General features: G+C 41.0%; 1 protein-coding gene across 12 annotated transcripts in view; it reads right to left on the minus strand.

Moving 5' to 3' along the window:
- The window catches only part of GRIP1 (glutamate receptor interacting protein 1), a 691,488-nt gene that overhangs the window by 104,196 nt on the left and 560,338 nt on the right, over positions 1-26,954 (minus strand). For all 12 annotated transcript variants that reach the window (XM_045467228.1, XM_045467223.1, XM_045467232.1 and 9 more), the window contains one exon: positions 1,000-1,147. In XM_045467228.1, coding sequence (XP_045323184.1) covers positions 1,000-1,147 — 148 coding nt within the window. The remainder of the gene's footprint in view (positions 1-999; positions 1,148-26,954) is intronic.

A 26,954-nucleotide genomic window follows, 5' to 3' on the forward strand; every position in this document is an offset into this window, starting at 1 on the left:
AGGGTAAGACCACAGTGGAGCTGTAGACTGACCAAGACAGGGGTTGCTGCGGGTTACTGCGTCTGAGTTGGAGGTTTCCCAGGTAAGGCGAGGGCGTATGAAAAAGAGGCTGGGAACATGCAAGGGAGGCTGGGCCTTTTGGAGTACGTCTAGAGACTTCCACAGTGAAAACAGTCTACTTCTCAAGACAAAAAAGCATTTCAACTCATCCCTTCTGTCTAAAAATAAAAGTTCAAGTGGAAGCACTTAAAGAGCTTCAGCTGTGAAGGTGGGGGGGGGGCGTTCCTATCAGGAGCTGTGAAATAACTTATTAGGGGGTGAGGTAGTCTTTCTTCCCCCCCTTCTCACCTTGTAAGTCTAAAATATTAATTCGCAAAAAGAACTCAGGAAAAAGGGCTTTTGTTTTTATTGTGTCATAGGAATGAATGATGTTTTCAGGGGCCCTTGAAGATTGTGAAACCCTGAGATTAACATTCCGTGACAGCATAAGACCTCTCTTTAAAGACTGCATTATTTCAAAAATATTGTTTTACTTATTTAAGAAAAAAGGAATAAGATTTTATGGTGGCAAGATTTAACTGTTAACAGTTCACGAAAACCCATGACTTCTCTAAATGGAGCACACAAAGATATACTTAGCTACCTTACACCAAAACCAATCTATCACCCTAGAACATGGTAGGGAAACTTGTTCAGTTGCTTGACTTCCTTTTTTTCCTATTTCTAAAGGCCACACCAAACGTCTGGATGAGGCAACATAACATCTGGGGTGGCCCACAGGTGGGTTAATTTTTAAGCCCTAGAACCGTAACTTGTTTTCTTGATGAAACTTGTATAGATGGGCAGAAGAGCTCTTTTTAAAATCAGATATGTACGTGTGTGAAGGCATGTGTATATGTGTATGTATTACATGTGTGTATATGCGTGTGGAAATATATGTAGATATCTATTTTAACACTCATGCAGTTTTGAAACGTAGGCACTTTCTACAACACTCACCTGTCCGCAATACTTGCAGATTTGATTTTGTCTATGACAATGACCTGTTTGTTACAGCACATCGAGGTAGTCAGGGCAACCCCAAGGCTGGCACCAGGAGTTTTGGCAACTTCAACTAGCAGTGGCCCGGACGCTGTTGCCACAGAATCTATGGAAGAACAAATATCAGAAAACAAAACAAAACAAAACAAAACAAAACAAAACAAAACAGAAACCCAATAAGCAAACACAGACACATGAGAAATGTGGAGAGTGTTCAGTCTGATGTTGGTCTGGTAATGTTAGCACTGAAACTTACGTTTCCCTCCAGGTAACATGACCCCTACCAGTGGTAACTTCTTAGGGCATGTTTTAGGACACGTTCTATTCAGCTATTTTAGGACATGTTCTATTCAGCTTGCGTATCTAGTAATATGTGCGCAGATTTATCTCTTCAATTAAAATTTAAGCTTCACATCACTGGGGATAATGTTTTGTGTGTCTTTATGCCCTCTTTATCACTTGGCACAGTGCCTGGCAAAACTAGGTTTCTCAGTAACAGTTTTAAAAATTAATTAATTCAAACATCTCAGCATCTACTGTGGATGGATGGATGGATGGATGGGAGAGAAGGATGAAGAGATGATGTCTCTAAATAGCCAAATACTGGGGATGCATACACTAAGTTGAATTTGTAAATCCTTTGGATCTTTCTTTATCCCGGACCTGATCTAGGGTCACCTCACCCTCAGGAGTGACTTTACACCGCACATGCTTTACTTTTGGCTTGGAACACTCTTTATTCCTTCAACTCCTACTTGGGGACTCCGTGTAAACATCAATTCTTCTGAGAAGCCTCTCCTGACTCATGATTTGGGAGATCACTTTCTCACGTGCTCCTATAGCCTGCTAGATGCCTTCAGTTGTGGCACACGCCTCACTGTTTTATAGTGGCCAATGTGGATTACATGCTTCTGTCCTTTGCCAGACTGCAAGCTTGCTGGGAAGGCAGAGATGACATCTTATCGATCGCACCATCCTCAGTGCCTGGCATAATGACTGGCACGTAGGAGGTGTGCAATAAATAGTTGTCAGGCCTTGTTACCCCTGTTTTAGTTGTCCTTCCTCCACTAGGGGAGACGATTCTGCTCGCTTCTCAACTCTGATAGTCAAAGTTCTGTGGCTAAGGCAAACGCACATAATCTGGTGCCTGAAGCTTCACCCGCTGAGGTCTGCTGTCCTCCCCTTTCTTGAGCATGCTCCCTAGCAAGGTTGACCCTCATGTGAGCTCTGGTCCAGCAGGGCCTTTTCTCCCATTATCTTTATAGAACTCCAGAAGGACTTAATTAATTAATTAGGTATCATTTGGCATATTACATTAGTTTCAGGTGAACAATGTAAGGATTTGATATTCGTATACACAGTGAAATGATCACCCCAAGAATAGAAGGAATAATTTTAGAAGGACTAATTTCCAAAATCACTTCCCACAGACTCGGCTGGATTTTAATAGATAGCTTTGGGAGGTGACGATCACAGATATTCTTCCACTTTTTTTTCCTTGGCTTAACAAATGAAAGTAATAAATTTTCTCTGTTACTTACAACTTAATCTCTTATGAATGACAGAAGCTGCGAGTTGTTCCTTGGTATCCCATATTCCCTTCTTTCTTCAGTAATAAGCTTTCCAAGTTTTAGCTGAGCAAATGTCCTGCCCAGCTAAGGACATTTCCTGGCCTCCTTTGCTGGGAGGTGCAGCCATGTGACCTAGCACCAGCCAATGGGAAGTGAGCCCTTCTGAATGTGCTCTTCAAAATGATGGTTGTGCTTTCCTCTATCTCATTTCCTCCTTGTTGCTGTTGCGGTGTGGGGCCAGAACTGGTGACCCATCTTCAACCATGTAGACAAGAGCAGGAAGCCACACAGAGAAAGCTTAGGTTTCTGAAACCCTATATCCAGAGATTGGAGATCTCCCGATAAATAACCTTCTATCATATTGAAGCTAATATTTTAAGTTTGGGTCTTTGTTAAAAGCTAAATCTGGATCCTGATAGGGCTTTTCACTGGAGTCTATCCCTCCAATGTACCTTTCTTGAATTTTAAGAGGCAGCTATTTATAACTAGGTATTTGCAGGTGTAAATTTTTAACAAAACCATAATCAACCATTATCTAGTACACGCTATGTATGCATTTTTCTTAAAACATTACATCACGATTAAGGATCAGAGTTTTTTTTTTTTTTTTTTTTTTTAATTTTTTTTTCAACGTTTATTTATTTTTGGGACAGAGAGAGACAGAGCATGAACAGGGGAGGGGCAGAGAGAGAGGGAGACACAGAATCGGAAACAAGGCTCCAGGCTCTGAGCGGTCAGCACAGAGCCCGATGTGGGCCTCGAACTCACGGACCGCGAGATCGTGACCTGGCTGAAGTCGGACGCTTAACCGACTGCACCACCCAGGCGCCCCAAGGATCAGAGTTTTTAAAGAGATTATCAGCCTATGTTGTGGAACATGCTACCAAGAAACAGAAAAATATTAGCAAACTTGCAGGGAATTGATTACTCACAAAAAGCTTTTAACTTTTTGTTCTTTAAGGATCTAATTAGTCTTTAAGAACATTTTGAGAAGAAGGCAAAGGTGCTATATCAGGCTGTAGTGTCTTAGAAGAATGGAACAATTAGGAGAAATTGTTGGTAGGAAAGGAGGCAAACCGAAATTCACAAGCGAAGTGCTACACATTAAATGCATATGAGTAGCTGACAAAAAAGGTTTAAGGAGGTAATGGGAGACCTTTGCTCCCCTCATCCTTTTAGCTTCCTAAGTGCCTGTCAGTGTCCTGCTGTCACTGAATAATGGATCTTTCCATTTGGAGAGGGGTTTTGGTATTAGACTGATGAGAATGGAGTGAGTCTAGAACAAGTATCAGGTTCCCTTGGACTCTGAAGTAGATGATGTGCACACAATTAAAGTGATTTATGGGGGGGTGGAGGAAAGAAGCACAGAAAAAGGGAACCAGATCTTCTGCCGCCATTAATTTAGAAGAGAAGAGAGATCAGACCCACAGCTGCTCTGGTGCCCCTCTGTGAATGGGAACTAGAATAACAGGTTCTCTCTAAGTAGTACTTTCCCCAGTTAAGGCTTCAAAGGAACAAGTGTAGCATTTCCTTTTGGGAGAGCCTAATGTGCAATTAATGAGTTTCTTTTAAACTTTACAAAGCCTCAGAATTCTGAGAAGAGACATTTAAAGTCATGGTTAAGGGAAGAAACAGTGTACTTCTAAGCTGGGCTCAGGGCTGGAGGCTGGGAGGGTGATGCCTGGCTATGCTACCAACTTACCATGTGGCTCAAGCCATCGTCTCCCTTTGACCTCATTTTCTTCTTTTGAAAAATTAGAGGACTTCAATAAAAAGCTCTCTAACCCTGATAATCTGTGACTCTACAGAGAGATAGCAATGTCAGGTAAGGAAGAGCCTCGTGGGAATCAGAAAACTAGAGAAGGTTAATAAACTTTATAAAGATATGCAATAGCTAAATTTAAATTCCAATTTCCTCCTAATGAGTAGAAGAGGTGACCTGCTGGATATAAAGTGACTGTATACAGCTGGTGTTTACCAAGATGATATGCAAGACATCAGACTGTTAAATATTTTGATAACAACAGTAACATCCTTTAAAAGACTGAGTTTGAGGGATGGTCTCCCACCCTTGTACTCTCATTATATAATATAAAGATTTCACATTAAGGGGTTTCCAGGGCACAAGTTTAAGTTTCTAGCAGGACTGTGTCACAATGAGGTCCTAACTTACCCAGAGAAAATAAAGATGGCACAGGAAGGAAGGTGCTTATCTCATGTAAAGACGATCCGGAATTGCTGACAACAGTTTATTGAATATGAGCTCCGCCTTCTATTCTTTCTCCTTAGGAGCCCAGTTTCACTTGACCACGATCACTCTTAAATCTATGTGTCCAGCACATACCCTTCCTCTGAGCTTCCACTGCCACCCCCCCCCCCCCGAACAATTCTTGGATGTTTCATGAGCACAGCAAACACAATGTGTGTAAAACTGATAGTGAGCCCACCACACTCCATTGATTCCCATCCATGTTTCCTTCTCCCAGTGAATGACGCCTGTTATATTCCATCATGCAAACCAGAAACCTAGGAGTCATCTCAACTCCATCATCTCCCGCATCCTCCCAAATGCCTCTTGTTTCTAAGTAGCTCTCAACTTCACCATTTCTTTCCTTTTTTTTTTTTTAACATTTATTTATTTTTGAGAGAGAGAGAGAGAGAGCATGAACGGGGGAGGGGCAGAGAGAGAGGGAGACACAGAATCGGAAGCAGGCTCCAGGCTCTGAGCCATCAGCCCAGAGCCCGACGCGGGGCTCGAACTCACGGACCATGAGATCGTGACCTGAGCTGAAGTCGGACGCTTAACCGACTGAGCCACCCAGGCGCCCCCACCATTTCTTTCCATCTCCACAATCACTCTTTCAGTCCAAGTTACCATCGTCTGATATCCCTTTATCCTCACATGGCCTCCACCTTCCAGTGATTTAAAAAAAAAAACATAGATCTCATCATGTGAACACCATGCATAAATCCTTTCAATGACTGTTCTCGTGGGGTAAAACATTTTAACACGGTCTACAAGGACCTACACCTGGCTCCTGCTCACTTCAACAGCTTTATTTCCATCATTCTGCTCTTGTTCTCTCTGCTCTACCCCCTACTTCTCCTTCAATTCTTTAATAATGCCTTGTGCCTTCCTGCCTCTGGTCCCTTATATATATGGTTCTGTCTACCTGGAATGTTCCAAACCGCCCCCCCCTACCCCCCGCCCAGTTTCTCCTTCACCTACTTCACCACTGCCTTGCTAAATGTAACTTCCTCAGGGATTCCTGCCCCGATCTGAAAACCATGTCAACCTGCCTGTGAAATGTGTTTATAGAACCCTGCTTTTCTCCTTTACAGGACTTCTAATAAATGTAATTCCACAATTAGTTGTTTAATTAGCTGTTTATCCAATTGTTCTTTGTTTTTTAAAGTTTATTTATTTATTTTGAGAGACAGAGAGATACAGAGAGAGCAGAGGTGGGCCAGAGAGAGAGAGAGAGGGAGAGAGAGAGAATCCCAAGCAGGTTCCATGCTGTCAGCACAGAGTCCAATGCGGGGCTCAGTCTCACAAACCATGAGATCATGACCTGAGCCGAAATCAAGAGTCAGACGCTCAACCCACTGAGCCACCCAGGCGCCCCTGATAGTTCTTCAATTAAAAGTGTAAGCTCCGTGCAGCTCTTCATGACTGTGAATGCCCTCCTCATGACTGTGACTCCACAGTCTACAATATCTATGGACACAGTAGGTGCTCAGTGATATTGGCGGAACGAGAGAAAGCACACACACCTATCATTTTGTTCAAGGTGTTATGCTAACTATATTGATGATACAGAAATTTAAATCATATTTTTTTGTTTGAAGTAGTTCTTAGTGTAGCTGGGATCATGTTCACCCTATGCTTAAATCCTTTCAATGGCTCTTCTTGTAACAGGCTGCATATGCATGACATAGGTAATGTTGACGATGAGCAAGATTTTTCTCTTGTCTAAATTCTAAGCCTGCTATAATGAATTCCATCTAATGTCTCACAATGTCAGACTGAGAAGTGTTTGAGTTTATCTAAGAATGAAAGAATTAGGGAGCAATGCATTGGCAGAAAGGGAACCCACCTTCTTTCAGATGGGACTTGAGCTCATTGATCATTCCAGCTCCATAAGTGGGTATTAGAGCGACTGAAAATGGTCAAGTAAAGAAACCACCTCCAGGATTATGAGCTCTTAAAACAGACTGTTATCATTTAGGGATTGACACAAAGGTCCTGCGCCTTAAAACCATGAAGAGATGTGAATGCTTTGGGTGTCTTTGAGAAGAATTCTCTGGCCTTAGGGAAATCTGCCAGACCAGCTTCTCTGCAGAGGACTCTGAGCGTATCATGTTGACCTATAGCTAAACAGAACCACAGAGTAGAATATGCTTGTTTGAGTCAGGGTCCTTGCAAGAAACAGATGACACACTCAAATCAGGATAATTTGATGAAAGTTTAATAAAAGAAATATTTAGAAAGCTGTGGGCAACTTAGAGGGAAACCACCAGGATGGTGTAATACTGTGGGGCCAGAACCAAAGAGCATTTTGCTACACTGTCCTGAAGAAGCAAAGGCTAGAACTCTTAGTGAAATGCGGATTCAGAAAGGTCTGTGTGGAAAGGGCTACCTGACAGGAGCTGGGACCTTGAGTCAAAGGACATAGCCATCCCGAGTGAATCCATAGGGAGAAAGCTCGGGAATAACACCCTCCATCACTGTTTTCCCTCCCTCTCATCTTCTGCCATGATTCCCTATTAGCTAAACCCAATGGAGCCAGGGGACATGAGAGCCCATTATGTGGGCCATATGGGTCACAGCACACAGTGAAATGGAGAGGGGTGGCGAGTGGCTCTAGAGGTAAAAAGGAGGATATCCTTGTTTGTATATATCTCCATGCAACTTCTTTCCACAAAGTCTGGAGGCTGCTTGCTTTAAACGAAATATGTGATATAAAGAAAGAATCAGAGAGAAGAAAAAGAGCCTACAAGTGCCTTGCCCACAGGGGGTTAACAGAAATGGTCTGAATGAATTGCAAAAATGACTCTGAACTATAGGTAAATTCAAGGAAACAGAAAGTAGATTGGTGGTTGCCAGGGTGTGGAGGCAGAGGGGAATAGGAAGTGACTGCTTAAGTTTTGCAACTACACAGAGCTGAGGGTCTACACTTTATTTTTTTTAAGTTTATTTATTTTGAGAAATAGAGCGTGAGTGGGGGAGGGGCACAGGGAGAGAGAGAGAGAGAGAGAGAGAGAGAGAGAGAGAGAGAGAGAGATAGAAGAGAGAGAATAACAAGCAGGCTTCTTGTTGTCAGTGCAGTGTCCGATGTGGTGCTGGAACCCACAAACCGTGAGATCATGACCTGAGCTGAAATCAAAAGCTGGACACTTAACTGACTGAGCCACCTAGCGACTTTTGCTTCAGTGAAAAAAAAATATTACTCTGAGATTCCTGGAAATTGGGACAATAAAGGAAACATGGTTAATTATGCAGTTATCACCATTGGAAAGGGGGAAGTCTTCTAGTCCTTGCTAGTCCTTCTAGTCCTTCTAGTCCTAGTGGAAATAAAGGTTCTTCTAGCAGGAAGCTTTAAAAGATCTCTCTCCCATGGGGTTTTATAATCTATATCTATATACAGATCTATCTATCTATCTATAGATAGATATAGATCTATCTGTCTATCTATCATGCTGATATAATGGGAGTATCCTCAATACCTTTTTAAAAATGTTTATTTATTTTGAGAGACAGAGAGAGAGTGTGAGTGGGCTTGGGGAAGAGGCTGCCATGGGGCTCAATCCCATGAACATGAGATCATGACATGAGCTGAAATCAAGAGTTGGGTGCTTAACTGAACCACCTAGGTGCCCCTCAACACATTTTTATAATAGGACACAGAGGTAGTTTCCAATGGCTGTTCCTTCATCAACGTTGAGGAATAAAATTAAAAAGCAAATCAATGATAGTGTCTCTATAATGGAATAAGCTAATGTGGTAGTCAACTTGATCTAAAGGCAGATCCTAGCTTAGACAGATGGGATGTCTCTCTGCGGATCTTTCCTAGATATCAGTCTTCTCCCTCACTTGGGTTTCCAACAGAAGTTGGCTATTAGATGATTCAAGATGGTTCTCTGCAAGAAGACCTTAGTATGTTGGCATTTTATATAAGTGACTGAGACCAGATCCATTTGCTTTGGACATCGGATAAATCAGTTACAGGATTAATGTACTATGAGGAGATGAGAAGCCTAACCAGATTCTTGCCAGGTTAGAAGATCACCTACCTCACTTCCCACAGAACTGAACTTTCTAAATCTGCAGGGTAAGTCACCATTCTTGCAACAAAATGAACTTTAAAAATACACTTATTGAGTGCTAACTATATGCCAGGAACATCAGAAGGTACTGAGGACTCAAAGATGATAGTGTACTGTCCTTTCCTTCTAGTAACCTCTAGGGATCCCTTGCCAAGAAGATGGGGGTATAGGATAGGAAAACTAGTGGATTCCACAATGGAAAATGATTCTGCTGAACCTCAAGACGTTTCTAGTTTTTTTGTTTTTTTTTTTAACTGCAGGCCGTATAATGCTGGCAATTTTCCCCTCTAATGAAATCTTTAATATGGTAGAGTCAATGTCCTTATAAAAAATAATGAGCTGTCAAACAGGATGTGATTTCCAGGTTTCTAGGAAAATTACTCAAGTTTGTCATTTGATCCACAGGTGACCAAAGTTCCCTGTCCATAAGGACTGTCTGTCTGCGTTTTAGGTAACATAGAATTTGATCTGAATGTTTCTCTGCTGCCTTTATTTTAATGGGCTCTAAGAAAACAACAAAACTATTTTAGCAAGTAAGCTCTCCAGCATTACCCATGTGGCAGTTACTTTCCGCATCACAGAAGGGGATCTACAAATGCTAACGTTTAATTGATCATTAGCCTTTTCTGGCAATTGCTTTCCATAATAAATGTTTCCCCACAACAACATCAAGAAGCTCATACTGCCTTGTGGTATTAAGCCTATTTCCCTAGTTGCCACCTCATTCCATTTACAGAGGGCCTTATGAAAAGTAGGAGTCCAAAAGCCCTGGCTTTATTCCAAGCTGTCTAATAAGATGCATAGCAAAAGTAAAAGCAAGCAGACAGGGTGGATGAATGAGGCACCCTTATTTAAGAAAGTGCGAGAGGGAAAAATGGAGTGTGTCAAAATGAGAAAAATAAACAGAAGAAAAATCAGGAAGAAGTAATCAAGAGCCCATCCCCTGACAGCAGATTAGTCTGTCCTGCCTAAGTGAAGCATGGTTGAGAAAAATGGATCATGCAGATATAAATTATTCATGGCTAAAGACGTCTCAGTCATTAAGATATTTACACTATGGCCGAAGCCCTTGCACGCTGTGTTGATTTATGGCCTACATAATTACATAAGATACGCTGATGACTGTTTGCATGGGAAACACTCCGGATTTTTTATTTTGTTAATCAGTTTTCCCACTCTGAGCTCTGCATTTCAATCAGAGCACAAGACTTGATTAGAACCTCCCCGGGTGGCAGAAAGACTACATGGTATTATTAGCTCTGCCTGCCTTACATTCATTCAGATAAAAAGTACCTTTGGGGTGCTTTTCAATGTACCCATTAGTTAAAAGTATTTTTATTAGTGATAGCCTATTCAAATCATGCTACTAATAATTTCAATCTCTTTCAGATGAGCTAAACTCTAATACATTTTTTTTTTAACTTTCAACAAAAATTGCCAATTTATTTTTGCTTCTTAAAATACACTGCTTGGGAAATATTCCCAGTACAACAAAGCGTACCTTCCATGTTCAAATGAACTGTATCTTAAGCCCTGTTTTTCTTAGGGAGTTAAAGGAGACAATTTGCATAGTTACTGCCTTGTAAGAAGAGTCCAAAGTCAGTGAAACTCAGTAGTATGTCCCATGTCCCTTAGGTTTGGCTAAAGCATGGTTGATGACTGACTTTTGTTCTCTACAGCAGCTCACCCTGGTAATTTTACTAACTTTGGAATATCTTGGCCCCCTCCCCGTATTTTACATGACTGCTACTGTTATTTTTTGTACCTTGCTTATTGGGTTATAGTGTTTTTTAAACTTTTTATCGAAGTATAATAAACATATAGAGAAATGCATAAATCATGAGTTAGCAGCTTGATATATTTTCATAAACTGAACACATCTGTGTATCCATACCCAGACCCAGAAACAGAACGGTACCAGCATTAAAGAATGCTCCCGCTTTTATATTCCTTTAAGTCACGCCCTTGTCCCACAGGTCACCACTATCTTGGCTTCTACCAGCATAGGTTGGCATTGCTTATTCTTGGACTTTTAAGAAAATACACCCATGTTTTACTCTTCTGATTCTGGCTTTTCTGCTCTATAATATGTTAGATTCATGCACATTTTGGGGAGTAACTTTAGGTCATTCATTCTCCTTGCTATATACTATTCCATTGGGTGAATATGCCATAATTGATCCATGCTACTATTTAGGTATTTTCCAGTTTTTGGCTATTACAAATATTGCTGCCATGAGCATTCTAGTATGTCGTTTGGTGAACACAGGAATGCATGTCTGTGGGAGTCATAACTAGGACTGACCTGTTGGGCTGTGGGGTATGTTCAACCAGAGCAGTTGTATACATTTATCTTGTCGCCTGCAGGGAATGAGAGTTCCAGTGGTTCCACATGCTTGTCACCTCTTGCTGTGGTCAGTCTCTTCCACTTATGCCATTCAGGTAGGTGTCCAGTGGTATTATGCTGGGGTTTCCCTTCGCATTCACCTGATGACTAAGGTGTTGAGCAATCTTTCCCGGGTAATGGGCCACTTGGATATCTGTTTTTCATAAAGTGTCTGCCCAAGTCTTGCCTCCCAACTTTCCATTACGTTGTCTGGCTTATTGATTTGTGGGAATTTAAAAATAACATATGCTGATAGGAGTCCTGTATTGGATGTATGGTTTGCAAATACGATTTTCACCTCTCTGGTTTACTATTTCAGACGCTTAATGGTGTCTTTTAATGAAGAGAAGTTCTTATTCTTTTTTTCTTCTATGGTACTTTATTGTCCTCTTTAAGAAATCTCTGCTTACCGGGGCGCCTGGGTGGCTCAGTCGGTTAAGTGCCCGACTTTGGCTCAGGTCATGATCTCACGGTTCGTGGGTTTGAGCCCAGAGTCGGGCTCTGTGCTGACAGCTCAGAGCCTGGAGCCTGCTTCCGATGCTGTGTCTCCCTTTCTCTCTGCCCCTCCCCCGCTCCTGTTCTGTCTCTCAAAAATGAATAAATGTTAAAACTTAAAAAAAAAAATCTCTGCTTACAGGCTTTATTATTTAATTTTCACATTTAGATAGAAAATCCATCTGCATTGATTTCTATGCACGGCGCGGGGCAGGGTCATGATGTATATTTTTCCACGTGGATATAAGTGACCCATCATCATTACTGGAAAAAAACCATTCTTTCCTCACTGCATTGCAATGTCACCTGTATCATAAAAGAGAGGACTATATATATATAGGTCTGTTTCTGGACACTGTTTTCTGTCGCATTGGTCAATTTGTTCTGATGCCAGTACCGTACTGTCTTAATCACTTTGGCTTCTTTTATTTATTTATTTATTTATTTATTTATTTATTTATTTTTTTTTTCAACGTTTTTTTATTTATTTTTGGGACAGAGAGAGACAGAGCATGAACGGGGGAGGGTCAGAGAGAGAGGGAGACACAGAATCGGAAACAGGCTCCAGGCTCCGAGCCATCAGCCCAGAGCCCGACGCGGGGCTCGAACTCCCGGACCGCGAGATCGTGACCTGGCTGAAGTCGGACGCTTAACCGACTGCGCCACCCAGGCGCCCCCACTTTGGCTTCTTAACAGATCCTGACATATGGTAATACAAGTTCTCTGAGTTTGCTGTACTTCTCCCAGGCTGCCTTGGCTTTTCTTGGCCTTTTGTAGAGTGATGTTTCACCGTGGAGCTAGTTCAGGGGAAACCAGAACCCAGTAACTAAACAAATGAAGGAGTTTAGGCCCCTGGCTAAGGGAATAACAACACATAAAATAATCATGTTAGGATTTACATGGCTGGGCTCAGTATTAAATTTTATAGACTGACAGACAGTACTTATAGATATTTAAGCATGTTTTGTAGGATACTAATAAAAGTCTTCCGACTTTAATTACTCTGGCTCTAATCTTGTCCCATGTAGATAAGTAATAAAGAGTTATTAAACTTTTAAAAGAGAGGATGAGAAAAGTCAGGTCCCAAAATTTCTTAAAGGAATTTATGAGTTCAGACATAGTGACTTGGGGCACACATTGTAGACAATGCCATGTCTCTTTACTGCACAAGCTCCAGAAGCTTCCATTCCCACAGTCAGTACTAATGTGATGACTTTTTAAAAAAGGGCATAATTCTGTCTACTAGGAGCAAGCTTTCAGGAAACTCCAAAAATTTATATCCTATTTGCTTTAAAAAGTGTGAACAGCCAAATGAATCAGGGCTTTAAGTGACCAATGTCAATGGGAAAGTAGAAATATTTGCCACAAAGTGAAAAACCCTTTGCCCTGACCGTTACAAAGATTTGGCATTTATACATGGCTATTGTGTAATCATCATATTCCTTATCATCATTTTCCAGAAACTCTGATTCCTCCTCAGTCTAAAAATAGTCACTGTCAGGTTTTCTGAGCTGGATAAGTGATCCAAAAAAAAAAAAGGATGAATTTCCATCAGATTCTGCTGAGGCAGAGAAACTACTTAAGTAGGAATAAGTGTCTGCCAGCCTGAGAAAGAATTCCTACTACTCAGGATTCTTAACCTCCAAAGACTAAGAGGAACACTCAGTCAAGAAGGGTGAATGGTTCAATAGCAAGATACAGACAGACTCTCTCTGGCATCCTGTGCTAGATTTGGTTTTATATATACAGTTTAAAAAAAAGTATCCTTTTCACCAGGAACCGGATCTGAAATAAGACAAGTGAATCCCAACCACACAGACATCCTAAAAGCCGATTTACTTGCAAATTGCCCAAAATATACTTAGAGATATTTAAAGCATCTATATTTCTGGCTGACCTTGGGTTTTTACAGGAGGTAAAGACAGTATTTAAAGAAAGCAATACCGGGCAAATGTACAGATCTAATGATATGGCTAGAAAAAAGAAGGAAAAACAACTTGACCACCATGCGTTAAAACCACAATGCCTATGTTTTCACTCACATGTGGAACTTGATAAACTTAACAGAAGACCATGGGGGAAGGGAAGGGGAAAAAATAGAACAGAAAGGGAGGCAAACCCATAAGAGACCCTTAAATACAGAGAACAAACTGAGGGTTGATGGGGGAGTGGGGGGAGGGGAAAATGGGTGATGGGCATTGAGGAGGGCACTTGTTGGGATGAGCACTGGGTGTTGTATGTAAGGAATGTATCATGGGAATCTATGCCTGAAACCAAGAGCACACTGTATACACTGCATGTTAGCTAATTTGACAATAAATTATATTTTAAAAAAAGGTAAAAATAGAACTACCATATGAAAACAAAAACAAAAACAAAAAACAAAAAACCACAACGCCTTATCAATGAAGAAGCAAAGGAAGTTGACCAGGGCATCAACAATGCAAAGGCACTAAGAGGCCTCCCAGCTTGGGCCAATGGTGACCATTAGATAGGAATGATAAGCACAGAGTCTAGTGTTTTGAATCTGGTAAGTCCCCAATAAATACTTATTCATTAATGATAAATAAACAAAAATCCTAATTAGAAAAGTTTGAGATAGCTGGAAAAGACAGAAAATAAGTTGGATGTCAGATCTAAAAAAGTTTAGGCAGGGTGGAATGATGGATGAATATTATTTAGTAGGGTTATTATATTATTATTTAATAATGATTATGATTTAATAGGGTAAATGATGATATGCCTTCCATTTTTACTGTGAGTTGTAGTTTACAAAGTGCTTTCATATATATCATCATGTTCTTTTTGTCACAACCCTCTGGGATGGGATGGACATTTTCAATGTTCTCCAGGTAATCCCATTGTGCATTGAAGGTGAAGGACTCTTGGTTTCGGCTGTGGAGTTGGTTGGCAGGAAGGTGTTCGCTATCAGAGGTGTTCAAATAGAGCTTGGTAGGGAAGGTCCTGAAGGGATTCCGGCATTGGAGAGTACTCCAAGCAGATGATGCTGAGATTTAACCGTGGTGTCTTAATTTAGAGAATACCATCTCCAGGGAGCCTTATATCCCTTCAAAAGTATGTTTTGAACGTCATCTTTTCACTTACACAGTTAGATGGCTCCTCTGGAGGCATCTGTTTCTTGACCAGAGAGGGCATTCGAAAGTGACAAATAGCCTTCTACGTCACTCTAAGATATACTACTCTTAAGAGAAAGTGGGGGTATCTGCCTGGCTCAGTCAGAGAAGTGTGTGACTTTTGATCTCAGGGTAATGCGTTCAAGCCCCGTGTCGGATGTGGAGATTACTTAAAATAAATAAACCTTACAAAATAAAGAAGAAATTGGAACCACTCCTGAAATACATCAAAAGATGAAAGTAGAAAACTTCCCTAAACCCGTAAACACAGCAGAAAGAAGAGCCAAGTAGTTCTGTGGGGAACTTGAGAATCTATGGAGTCCAAGTACATTTTGCACATGATTATAGAATTAAAGAAGGCGAGAGCCTTTGCCAAAGGGCAAGAGCTAGCAAACTGTTCCATTTTAAATCTTTCGTTATGGAGCCCTGACTTAGATGATGGCGCTATAATGTCACTCATGATCTCTTCACTAGGTTAGGAAGTGAACACAGACCCTACTTTGGGACTATACTTGTGTTCCTTTTCCTGAACTATCTATTTCTTTCTTGTCTTTGGAGACCAGCTAGATCCTAACACTTCTGTTTCTTATGGAAATGTGAGCTGTAGATGCAGTGCTCAGGAATCTGTGAAGATGTCTCTGGGCACACACGCGATATTAAGAGACCAAAGAAAAAACAGGTAAGAAAAAAAAGGGTTCCTGGATTCCGATGCCTCACTCCCTTAGGCTGAGTAGCTTTACCATAATTCATATCAATAAAAGTGCCTGAATGATTAAACACTAGTAGATAATTAATTCACTGTCTCACTTTCTTCCTGTTATTCAGAACGCTGTTAGGTGCTTGATGTTAAATATTTGATGTTCTGGGATTTTCTCGATTTTTTTTTTCTCAGTAATGCACCCAGGCCTAAAATGATTATATTTCAAATCATAAGATTTCACTTTTATTTTTAAACATTCTCTGTAAGACATTTAGTTTTGAAAGAATATGAACTGAGTCTTACATTTCAATTTCAGAATTTTAGGTTTAGAATATACAAAGACATATTTCATTATTTTTTCTGTTGCTTTCAAAGCTTTCATCCATACTTAAAATATGTTTCTTTTTTTTTTAATATTTACTGTTGCAGACATTGGCTATAACGACTGTCAATCTTCTGTGGGCACATAATCAGATCTGTGAAGTCAATCGGGTTTAATCCCAGGTTTACCACAGTATTATCTGTGTGATCTTGGGCAGTTAATGTAGTGATGTCTCTTGAAGACAATTCATTTACGAAAAATAAGGATAACAGTGTATGTCACAGGATTGGTATGATCATTAGAATTGATAAAACAGGTAAAGTACTTTGCATATTGCTTGGCAGAAATGAACCACGCAAATTGTTAGTTCTCTCCTTCTCTACTTCCTGGGATAAACCCAGGACATGCTGATTTCATCTGTGCTGCTTAATTAACTTCCTAGCTGATGTGAACGATTATTTTCTTTACCTAGCCACAGAAAGATAAAAACTCTTACGTCAAAAAATTAAGTTGTTATGTATGTGTCCCCAGAACTGTGAGTGTTTGCCTAATGTAAGATGCAGTGACGTTGTCATTAAGACAAAGTTTTAACAGAAAGAGAAACGAGGGGCAGGATGGAAGAGGTGGATAGTATGCTAGTAGATCATTAGGTAGATTTCCTTTCTTTTTTAAAAAAATTTTAACATTTATTTGTTTTTGAGACACAGAGAGAGTGCGAGTAGGGGAGGGGCAGAGAGAGAGGGAGACACAGAATCTGAAGCAGCCTCCCCGCTCCGCACTGATAGGCTGATAGCAATGAGCCCGATGTGGGGCTCGAACCCACGAATCATGAGATCATGGCCTGAGCTGAAGTCAGACGCTTAACTGACTGAGCCACCCAGACACCCCTCATTAGTTAGATTTCCATGTACCTTTCCACTTACTTAGCTTTAAGTGCTGTAAATGATTTCAATATTACTCTGTCTGCAATTTCAGATGATCTACCCTGTTATGAATTTAGTTTTATAATCTATAACTAATGAATCCTTATCTCGGACAATGCACTCAAGAAACACCTACACATGGAGCCTCTGAACTGTACAATTATGAAAATTAAGTTAATTTTCATTTTTTCCACAGATGGGATATTTAATAAATCTGCCAAATAGCATCTTCAGCTCGACTGACCACACTAAAACCTACCTTATGCCCCCAAATGCCCTTCTGAGTGGAAGAATTCTGCTAGTAAGGCTGCCAAACTTCTATTGCAATTCTGTTTGTATAGGAAGGCTCCAGTGAAGCAGATTCTGCACGGTAAATGTACCACTCAGCACAAAACTATCTTTTTTCTAAGTTTATTTTTATTTATTTGGGGGGGGGATGTGGGGAAGGGGCAGAGAGAGAGGGAGGAGAGGGAGACAGAATCCCAAGCGGGCTCTGAGCTGTCAACGTAGAGCCTGACGCAGGGCTCGAACTCACTCAGGAACCATGAGCTCATGGGTGAGCCAAAACCAAGAGTGGGATGCTTAACCAACTGAGCCACCTAGGTGCCCCTCCACAAAATTATCTTTTAAAGAACTCAGCAGAGGTATTTAAGTTATAGAAGTCATCTCTGAGAAGTAAGAGGTCCCAGAGTAGCCCAAAGCATGTCTTCAGCGTGAGACATCGCAGATAGAGTCTGTAGCAAAATTTCAAAGAGGTGCTATGAAGCAGGCAACCAACATTATGAATGGAAGTGCATAGGGCAAAAAGCCAGTGAGATTTTACATGTGTGCTGCTAAAATACTGCTTGAATATTTCACCCAGTTCTTGTGAATTAATGACAACCATTCCTCCCCCCCCCCCCCCACCCCTCGGGGGGAGAGAGAGAGTATGTGTGTAGCTTAGTAGTTGGTTTTTTTTTTTTTTTTAACCTTTTGATAGCCACAAACTTAAATATGCCAGGATGAAAGTCTCTAATGAACCCAACATGTCAGGTCTCAAAATCTAGCTTGTTCAAGTATATGATGTTTATCTGGAATCACAGGAGTGTCTAGGAAAATTTTCTCTTTTACCAGTGACCATAAGGTTGGTGAAAGGTATGGAATACACCAGAGGTTGGACAACGAGTATGGATGATACAATAGACTTACATTCCCAATTAATAGCAACCGTTATAATTAAGGAGAGACCGAGGATCCTCAAATGACCTCAAATGCAGAATACCAAGTTTTCAACCAGCTAAGACACCATAGCAGGTCAACTCTCAGAAGCTATGGCATTAGGAACTTTGATCATGAAGACTCATATTTGCTACTCTGTTCAAACAAGGGTCTTCTGAAATTGGAGGGCTGGTCACAGGGTGATAACTGGCCACTTTGTACTCTGATCCCAGTACTTCTCAATCTTCAAAGAACTGGAGAGAAATAATTTGTTGTTTGTACACCAGTACCTCTAATTCGAGGAGGGTCTGGTATAGTCCCTAACAGAGTACTGTTAGATTCTGGTACTATGGTGTACTGGAATCACTGAAAATAGCTAATGAAAATTTGGGCAAGAAATCAACTGTGGGCATGGGCTATGAGTCACCCCAAATCCTTCCAACTGGCTCTCCGGGATTTAGGCACCCTGATGCTTTTGTCTGTTACCTGGAGGAAATGCTTCTTTAAGGGAAGGGAAGGAAAGGGAGGGTGGTGGTGAGGGAAGGGGAGGGCAGGGAGGGGAAGGGGAGGGGGAAAATGACGGGGACAAAAGGGGAAGGGGAGGAGATGAGAGGGAAGAGAAGAACGAGTAAGAATATCAGAATAGGAATATGAATTGGTTACTTAGGACTTTATTGCATCTTTTCCTAATACCTTTGGAGTTCTTCAGAAATGAGTAAACATTTATTCTCAATTTAGTGAAATACAGTAGAGGTACTGTCCTTAAGCTGTTTGCGTTTCAGTCATTCAACAAATATTTAATGTGTACTTTTTTTGTGCTTCACACATACATTGGTAAAAAATATATACTGTTCCTGTCCCAGCCCTGTTGGTGCTTACAGCATTGTGGAGACAGTAGGTTGGCTCACCAACAAATGAGCATTATAGTGGTGATAATTATCATGAACCCTTCGGTCAGGATTCCCTGGGTAAGTAAAATGGGGAGACCTAATTTAAACAAGGTGTCAAGAAAGTTCTCTCCGAAGAAGTGACACTGAGGCTGAGACATTAAAGGACATGTACCAAATAGCTGGGTAAAGAATGGGTTTGTTCATGCGCAAGGGCTGGAGAATCACTTCTGAAGCAGTGGGAACAGAACTTGCAAAGTCTCTGAGGATGGGAGACTGGTATGGGGGAGGGGCAAAAAAAAAAAAAAGCCCAGGGTTTCAAAGAGAAGAGAGCTTCTGGGAGACCATGGAAAGTGGAGATGGGGGAAGGCTCTGGAACAGAGTATGCAGGGATTCATAGGCACAGCACAGAACTGAACTTGATTGGAATTTAGTGGGGCAACATTGAGGAAGGATGATGCGATGCCATGGGTTCCTCTCTGGGGCTTCTGTGGGAGCACAGATTTGAATGGAATGGGAGGTGAAGAGAAGACGGGCAAGCCAGGAGGTGACTGGGAGAGAGAGGGCTGCATCTGTGAGTGAGAGGCAAGGACAGGTGCATGGAAGGCTAACATGGACCGAGCCGGTGACCGCAGGAAGTGGCAGCTTAGTGTAAGCAGGGTGAGGGAAGATGAAGGATGACCCAGAGCTCTGGCTTGAGAACTGCTCAGAGGGAGGCATCACCACCTGAGATGGGGAAGATGGGAGAACAGACCAAGGGGAAGGTTCAAGTTCAGTTCTCAACATTTAGCTTTAGGAAGTATCCTATAAATGTTGCATTAAGACTGCTCCAGTGGTTAAATTGCTGGAAGCAAAGGTTCTGGAATCAGATATAACAGTTTGAATTCTGGCTCTGTTATATTCTACCCAGGCAAGTTGTTTTATTTTCTGTTTCCTGAAATGGGAATACGCACACACCTACCTCTGAAGGTAAGATCACAGGGAGATAATGTTTATAAAATGCCTTTGCACAGAATAGACTTTGTAAATGGCAGTTACTACTACTATAGTTTGCTAATAGCAACATATTATGTTAGCAAAAAGGCTGAATTTTCACTTTGACATTTATAAACTGTGTCATCAAGGCAAATAACGTACCTTAGATTTCTAATTTTTAGAACAGTCAAAATCCTCCCTTTCCTACCTCATTAGGTATATAAAAACAATAATGATAACTCCAACATCATTGATTTAGCCTTGAGCCCAGAGTTGCCATTGATAGATGGAACAGAGTTGCCACTGGTGAGGAACCTGGGATGAAGGATCTTTTTTTCTACCACAGGGAAGAGAAGATTAGGAATATTCAGTGGGTGGCTCCAGGAATTCTGTAAAAAATGGCACTGTGAAGAGAGCAGTGATTTGGGGGAAGACCTTATTTAAGGTCTGTCTCACATGTGTTCCCTGAGAAGGAACAGAAAGTTGCCCAAGATATGCAAATATGAACTACAAAGTTCTTACCGAATATTCTAGAAATGTAACCTTCAACAGTAAACATGACCTGTGTGATGGTCATGAAGCGTATGTTTTGATTTGTTCACTTAAAGTGCAAATGCATTCACAAGCTTAATGTGAACTGACCTGTTGTTGTAGAAATCATGTAGATCCTTGTATTATGGATCAGAAAGTGTCAGCCTCCCAGGGTCCACATAATTCTTTCAGGCTCTCTCAAAACACAAGAGGAAGTGTGGTCTATAGAGGTAATGTACGGATAAGGTAGGATAGTGATTGTGAAGTGTCCCGTAGACTAAAAGTGTTCTAAATACATGAGAAGTTATTTTGAATATTATTAAATTTAGGGTAAAGACAGGCTTATTTTGAATTAATCCTTGCTTATTTGTTCATTCATTTGCCCAGTCAACCAAGAGATAGTATCTTCCATGTATAGGGCACAGCAGAGGATACATATGGGTATGAAATAGTGCCTGTCCTCGGGGAGTTTCTAATCTCATAGAGGAGCATGGTCACACACAGAGAAAACCACACTACTATACTCGGGGGTAAAGACTATAAAGAGGTGTCTAAAAAAGCCACCACAGGAGTTAAGACAACAGAGGGATTGCTACCAGTTGGATTTGCTAGGTCTAACTTTAAGAAATAGAAGTCAAGTTGACAGACTGTAATACGAGAGTGAGAAAGCTCACATAGCAACAATAATAATAATGACAATAATAAAAGCAGATTTTTAAGTTTCTATGTGTGCCAGGAATATGCCAAGTGCTTTAAATGTATTGACAACTTTAACCACCACGAACCATAGGCAGGAGCTGCTGTGATGAATTCCCATTTTACAGTTGGGGAAACTGAGACTTAGAAAGGTCACATACCTAGTAAGTTGGAGAGCCAGGAATCCAAGCTGGGTCCTGTTAATCACTAAGTCACTACGCTGTACAGGTAGGATGAAAGCCATGAGGAAACACACAAACATGGTAAAACCTCATTCACAAATCATTAGATGTCCAGTGTGGCTGAATGAAGCCCAGGGTTTTCCAGGGATATAACAAAAAACAAACCTAGAAAGGTAGGTTAGGAAAAGCTTGGGTACAGCCTGAGTGTCAGACTAAAGACTTTGGACTTGATTTTATAGCTAACGGGTGGGCAGAGGTCCAAATAAAGATGGTGGTAGTTGTCGGAATAGATGATAACATTGTGAGAGAGTATGTTCAGAGACAGAAAAAGTAAAGAAGTCGAGGGAAGAATTACGGAATGGCTCTTTGCATTTTACTTGTTTTAACATAAAATAATTCTGCAGGAGGTGGTGTGGTCCGTTTAGCAGTCATTTGCTGTTTCTTGTGAATGACTCCATTAAATGCTACAGGGATTCTGAGCGAGATTAATGCCGTGTAGTACTGCCCTCATAGAGATCGGGCGAAAACCTGCTGGCTTCTCCATTTTTTATTTTACTCTCAATACAATACCTTCAGGGGATGAGAACCAGATGCTACAGAGGGAGGATGCTGGGTGTTGGTGTATTCTCAAGGATGTCCGTATGAAAAGTTTGATGTCAGTCTGCTTCTGAGAATTCACAGTAGAAAAATTTCCATTTATCTTAAAGTAAACCAGAGGACCCTTACAAAATGGCTCTGACCTCCTGAATTCATGGAGACAGAATGAGGGCAGTTTCTACCATTATAATTGTGGATCATATGGAAAATCCAAGAGGCAGGGGAATACAGTGGGCGCTATCATATAGAGTAAAGGCACCCTCATGAGTGATAAGACAGTGGGTCTGGGAGCCACATTCAGTATCACAGCTGCAGAAACAAGTAGAAGTATAGTTTGTTCCCTTGGTATTATGACTGTTGGGAGTCAACCTGATCCTTTACTACCTATTAGTATATCATAAACAATGCTAAAAATACTAATTTTACTGTATACAGGAAAATTAAGTGGATGCTGTTGAACAAGGATGACTAAAATATGGAGAAAAGAGAAGAGCTTCATGCCTCACAGGGAGCTTGTGGTCTTCTGTTTCTTTGGAAGGTATAGCCTGCAGTTATACATAATGGTTGATGGAAGATACAAAGATATAAAGAACAATGACTTTTCCCCAGTAAAAGATATTTTGGTATCCTACTTTACTTTTCTTAGTTACTTACTTTACTTTTCCTTGCCCAATTGACAGCAAGGAATTATAGAATTAGTATCCAACCACTGAGAAAAGTAATCTTGATTAGCACTTGGGTAGTACTCTAAAAAAATGTCCAAGAACTGACCTTGTGATCGATAAAAGTGCTTTCCTGTTACCCTTCTTAAAAGGAAATGCAATTCTGGTCTACCTAATACATGTATGTGACCTTACTGAAACTTACCATGCAAAGAGGTTTCCTCTGACAGAGTTTAGGCAGTTTTTCATTTGTCTAAACTATACTACAATTAAAGGACAATTTTCCCCTTAAGGGACATGTTTAATTTTAGAAGCATAATATTCAATCTGAAAATGAGGGAATTTTAACCCATTTTCCATTAATTTGTTAATGTCTCAGAATGCCAAAATCAAGATCTTTGCAGATAGTGGCTTCGTAGCAGCAACTTGGCCTTATGCCTATTATGGAAATGCTGGGAAGAAATCTCTGGGAAATGAGATTGCTGGGTTTGTTGTGATTAACAAGGGAAGTGACCAACTTTCCTTCTTATTTTTAAAGTTTCTTTATTTTGCGAGAGAGAGAGAGAGAATGTGCACATGCATGTGTGCACAAGCGAGGGAGGGGCAGAGAGCAAGAGAGGGAGAATCTCTCTCTTAGTGGGGCTCAATCTCACTAACTGTGAGATCATGACCTGAGCTGAAATCAACAGCTGGAGACTTAACCAATTGAGTCACCTAGGCACTCCCAACTTTCCTTTTTTAGATAGTGGTTTTAACCGTAACCCTTTTAATTCAGTTTGAACTATAGTTAAATATTATTTAAAGCTATTTTTATTTATAGTATTTTGCTTTAGAATTACATCAATGAGAACAGAAGAGGTGATAGCTTTTAAAATCTTTCATGAGGGGCGCCTGGGTGGCTCAGTTGGTGAAGCGCCCAACTTCAGCTCAGGTCGTGATCTCGCGGTCTGTGAGTCTGAGCCCCGCGTCGGGCTCTGTGCCGACAGCTCAGAGCCTGGAGCCTGCTTCAGATTCTGTGTCTCCCTCTCTCTCTGACCCTCCCCTGTTCATGCTGTGACGCTCTCTGTCTCAAAAATAAATAAATGTTAAAAAAAATTTAAAAAATAAAATCTTTCATGAGAAGTTATCAAATTCAAAGAGACAGAATATTAGAGTTGGAAGAACCTCTGGGATGGTGTGGTCTAGTCCCCTCATGCCACAAGTGAGGAACAGTGGTCCAAAAGATTTAAAAGACCCTTCTGATTCTATCACAATGGATATCACCTAAAATATAGTCAAATGGGCTCTTAACAAAAAGGCAGAGATTAAATTACTACTCTATCTTACTCCTACTCTGATACCTCGCTCATCTCCTCAGTACCTCATATAACAGGAAACTTCTAGAAGGTGTGAATTCCTGAATGATATGCTACGGTATTTTATTTTCTTCCATTAATGTTACTGAGTTAATTAAAAAGGTTAATGAATACCTCTCACGCTAAAACCAGACTATCCGCATCGCTTTAGAGACCCAGAAACTAACTTAGTTGGGATGAGCTTTCAAGATACGTATCTACCCCCCAAGCCCAAGGAGAGAATCAGGGTGTAATAAGCATGAGGAAGCCGGCCCAGTAGGGAGCAGAATGGGGAACCGTGGTGGCTCAGATGAGAGGGATCGACAGTGGGCTGAGTTAGGCTGAGCATCTCGGCTCCCATCTCTACCAGTCTGCCAAACTCTTCACATCACCCCCAGGAGTCATCAAATACCTGTTTGGGGAAATGCGAGGTTAGACAGACAAGGATGTGGACCACTTAGGACAGAAACTGCTGGTAGGGACCTTTTTTCTGAGAGCCTGCCCAATCCTGTCTTGGAGCTACGCTGGCTGAACAGAAAGGTCACGCAGTGCAGAGCAAGGATCACAAACCCAAATGCCCGTGGGCAGCAGACTTGCTGCAAGGCGTGGGTGTCAGGGAAACAATTTGGACAAATGGGAGAGAATATCCCTTATCCAAAGAGACAGCCTGAGACTCAGCTTAAGCCCGTGGTTCCACATGGGCAGGCCAACCTAGTGCTGTTAAACGGTTAAGGGCAGTCGGATATTTAGATTTACTTTAAATGAGAAATTCTTATTTCTAAATGTTCAAAACTAATTCCAACTTTTCAAAATCACGGTGCAGACCAAAGGATACATGCTCCATGCCTTCCAGTTTGCTGCTTCTCCTTGAGAGCGTAAAAAATGTGGATTATCGTATGTGGTTGTAGAAAAAAACAGACAAGCCTCCAGTTGTGGTGAGAAGACAATGATATGAAGTGGTGTATTATTCAGATGTATCAGACAGAGAGTCTCTAAAATTGATTCAACTTTGGACTAGTTCGCAGGTCCAGTGGCTAGTATCCCTTGGACCTCTGAGTGGGCAAGGGGTGGTAACAAGCCTGCATTTGCACTCATAGGTACCGGCAGCACTCAGTACATGGTGTAAGTGATCACGGTCTTTCCCATTGAGCTTGGAAACTTCAAGCTCCTTCTTACCACAGTGGTTCAGACAACCACCACCTCTTAATCAGAGATGACATTAAAAAAACCCGGAAAATTACTGATTCTTCCCATTCTAGTTGAACTATAGTTTGGGGATACTGTATCCGTTTATTTGTACAAGAACATTCAGAGAAAGGTGATATAATGTAACAGCATAAAACAGAATCTCAAAGGTACTCATTCATGCAAAACATGTTGAGAATTACTTCAAAGTAGGCACCGATGTTGGTCTAGCTGATCACCTCTCCACAGGTGTTTCGATCTCTAAGTGCTGGCATTTCTCTTCTAATCTGTTCCTGTCTCTCTTTGATTTTGTGGTAGACGGAATCTCTGAAACCATGGTGTCCCTCTCCCATCATGTGCTAATCCCCAGACCCTCTGAATGAGATAATGTATCACTCCCATGACTGTGTTGTATCGTTCGACCCAGGTGACCTTAAAAAGAGAGATTATCTGGGTAAGCCTCACGTGATCAAATGAGTCCTTAAAAGTGCAGAACTTTCTCTGACTGTTGGTAGAAGGAGAAGTCAGGGATTTAAAATGTGAGGGATAGCCAACACTACATTGCTGGCTGTAGATGGAGGAGGCCATGTGAGAAGGAATGTGGGCATCTCTAAGGGCAAGAAACAGTTCCCAGTTGGAAACGGGGACCTCAGATCTGCAGCGTCAAAGAACTGGAGTTGGCCAATAATCTGAGTAAGCTTGGAAGTGGATTCTTTCCCAGAGCCTTTAGATAAAACCTTAGCTCAGGTGACACATTGACTTGGGCCTTGAGAGATGCTACGCAAAGAATCCAGGAGAGCTCGCCTGGACTTAGGACTTCTAGAACTGTGAGCTGATAAATGGGTGTAGTTTTAAGTCACTAGTTTGTGATATTTTGCTCCCTAGGAAGAGTTAATACTAATATTTAGCTACACAGCAATAGCTAATACTAATATAGTACTAAACTCCAATGGCAACATCTACCTAAAGATGGTAGAACAAACTAGATGGAATTTTACATCCTCTTCCAGGCTTCTGTTTGTCAAAATCTCAGGACATTCCCAAAAAGCAGCCAAGCAGTTTATTGGAATGTTATGGATTAGCTGAAATCTACCAATTTTGGCATTTCTTTTCCAGACAGTAGTTAGGGTTAATTTGTAACATATATAAATACAATAGGGCTTGCATATATAATGTACAAAGACCTCGTATAAATCTACAATGATACAGTTGCCTAACAGAAAAAAAAAATGGACCAAAAGACTTGAACAAACGTATTGCAACGGAGAATATCCAGATGACAAATAATGAAAAGGTGCCCAGCATCCTTATTCATCTGGAAATACACACTAAAGCCACAAAAAGCTAACAGTACACACTCTCAGAATGGTTAAAATGAAACAGATCGATGATGCCAAGTGCTGGTGAGGGTGGGAAGGAAGCAAAACAGTCAGCAGGAATGCAAATCGGTACCACCACTTGGAAAAACTGTTTGGCACTATCTACTAAACTGGGCATGCAAATCTACTAATCTACAAATCTACTAAACTACTAGCTGGGCATGCATGTAACATATGGCCTGGCGATTCCACTCCTAGGCATAACCTAATAGAAATGCATATACATGTTTACCACAAGACATACACCAGAATGTTCACAGTAGCATTATTTGTAAGAGTCTCAAACTGCAAAATATATAAATTATCATCAATGGGAAAGGCTAAATTGTGATCTATTGCTATAATGGAATGCTATAATAACAAAAAGAATGACTTACTGCTGCAGGTAACGGTAGGAGTGGCTCTCACAAACATACTGTTGGACAAGAGA

Source organism: Leopardus geoffroyi, chromosome B4, assembly GCF_018350155.1.
Source record: "Leopardus geoffroyi isolate Oge1 chromosome B4, O.geoffroyi_Oge1_pat1.0, whole genome shotgun sequence".
NCBI classification, from domain to species: domain Eukaryota; kingdom Metazoa; phylum Chordata; class Mammalia; order Carnivora; family Felidae; genus Leopardus; species Leopardus geoffroyi.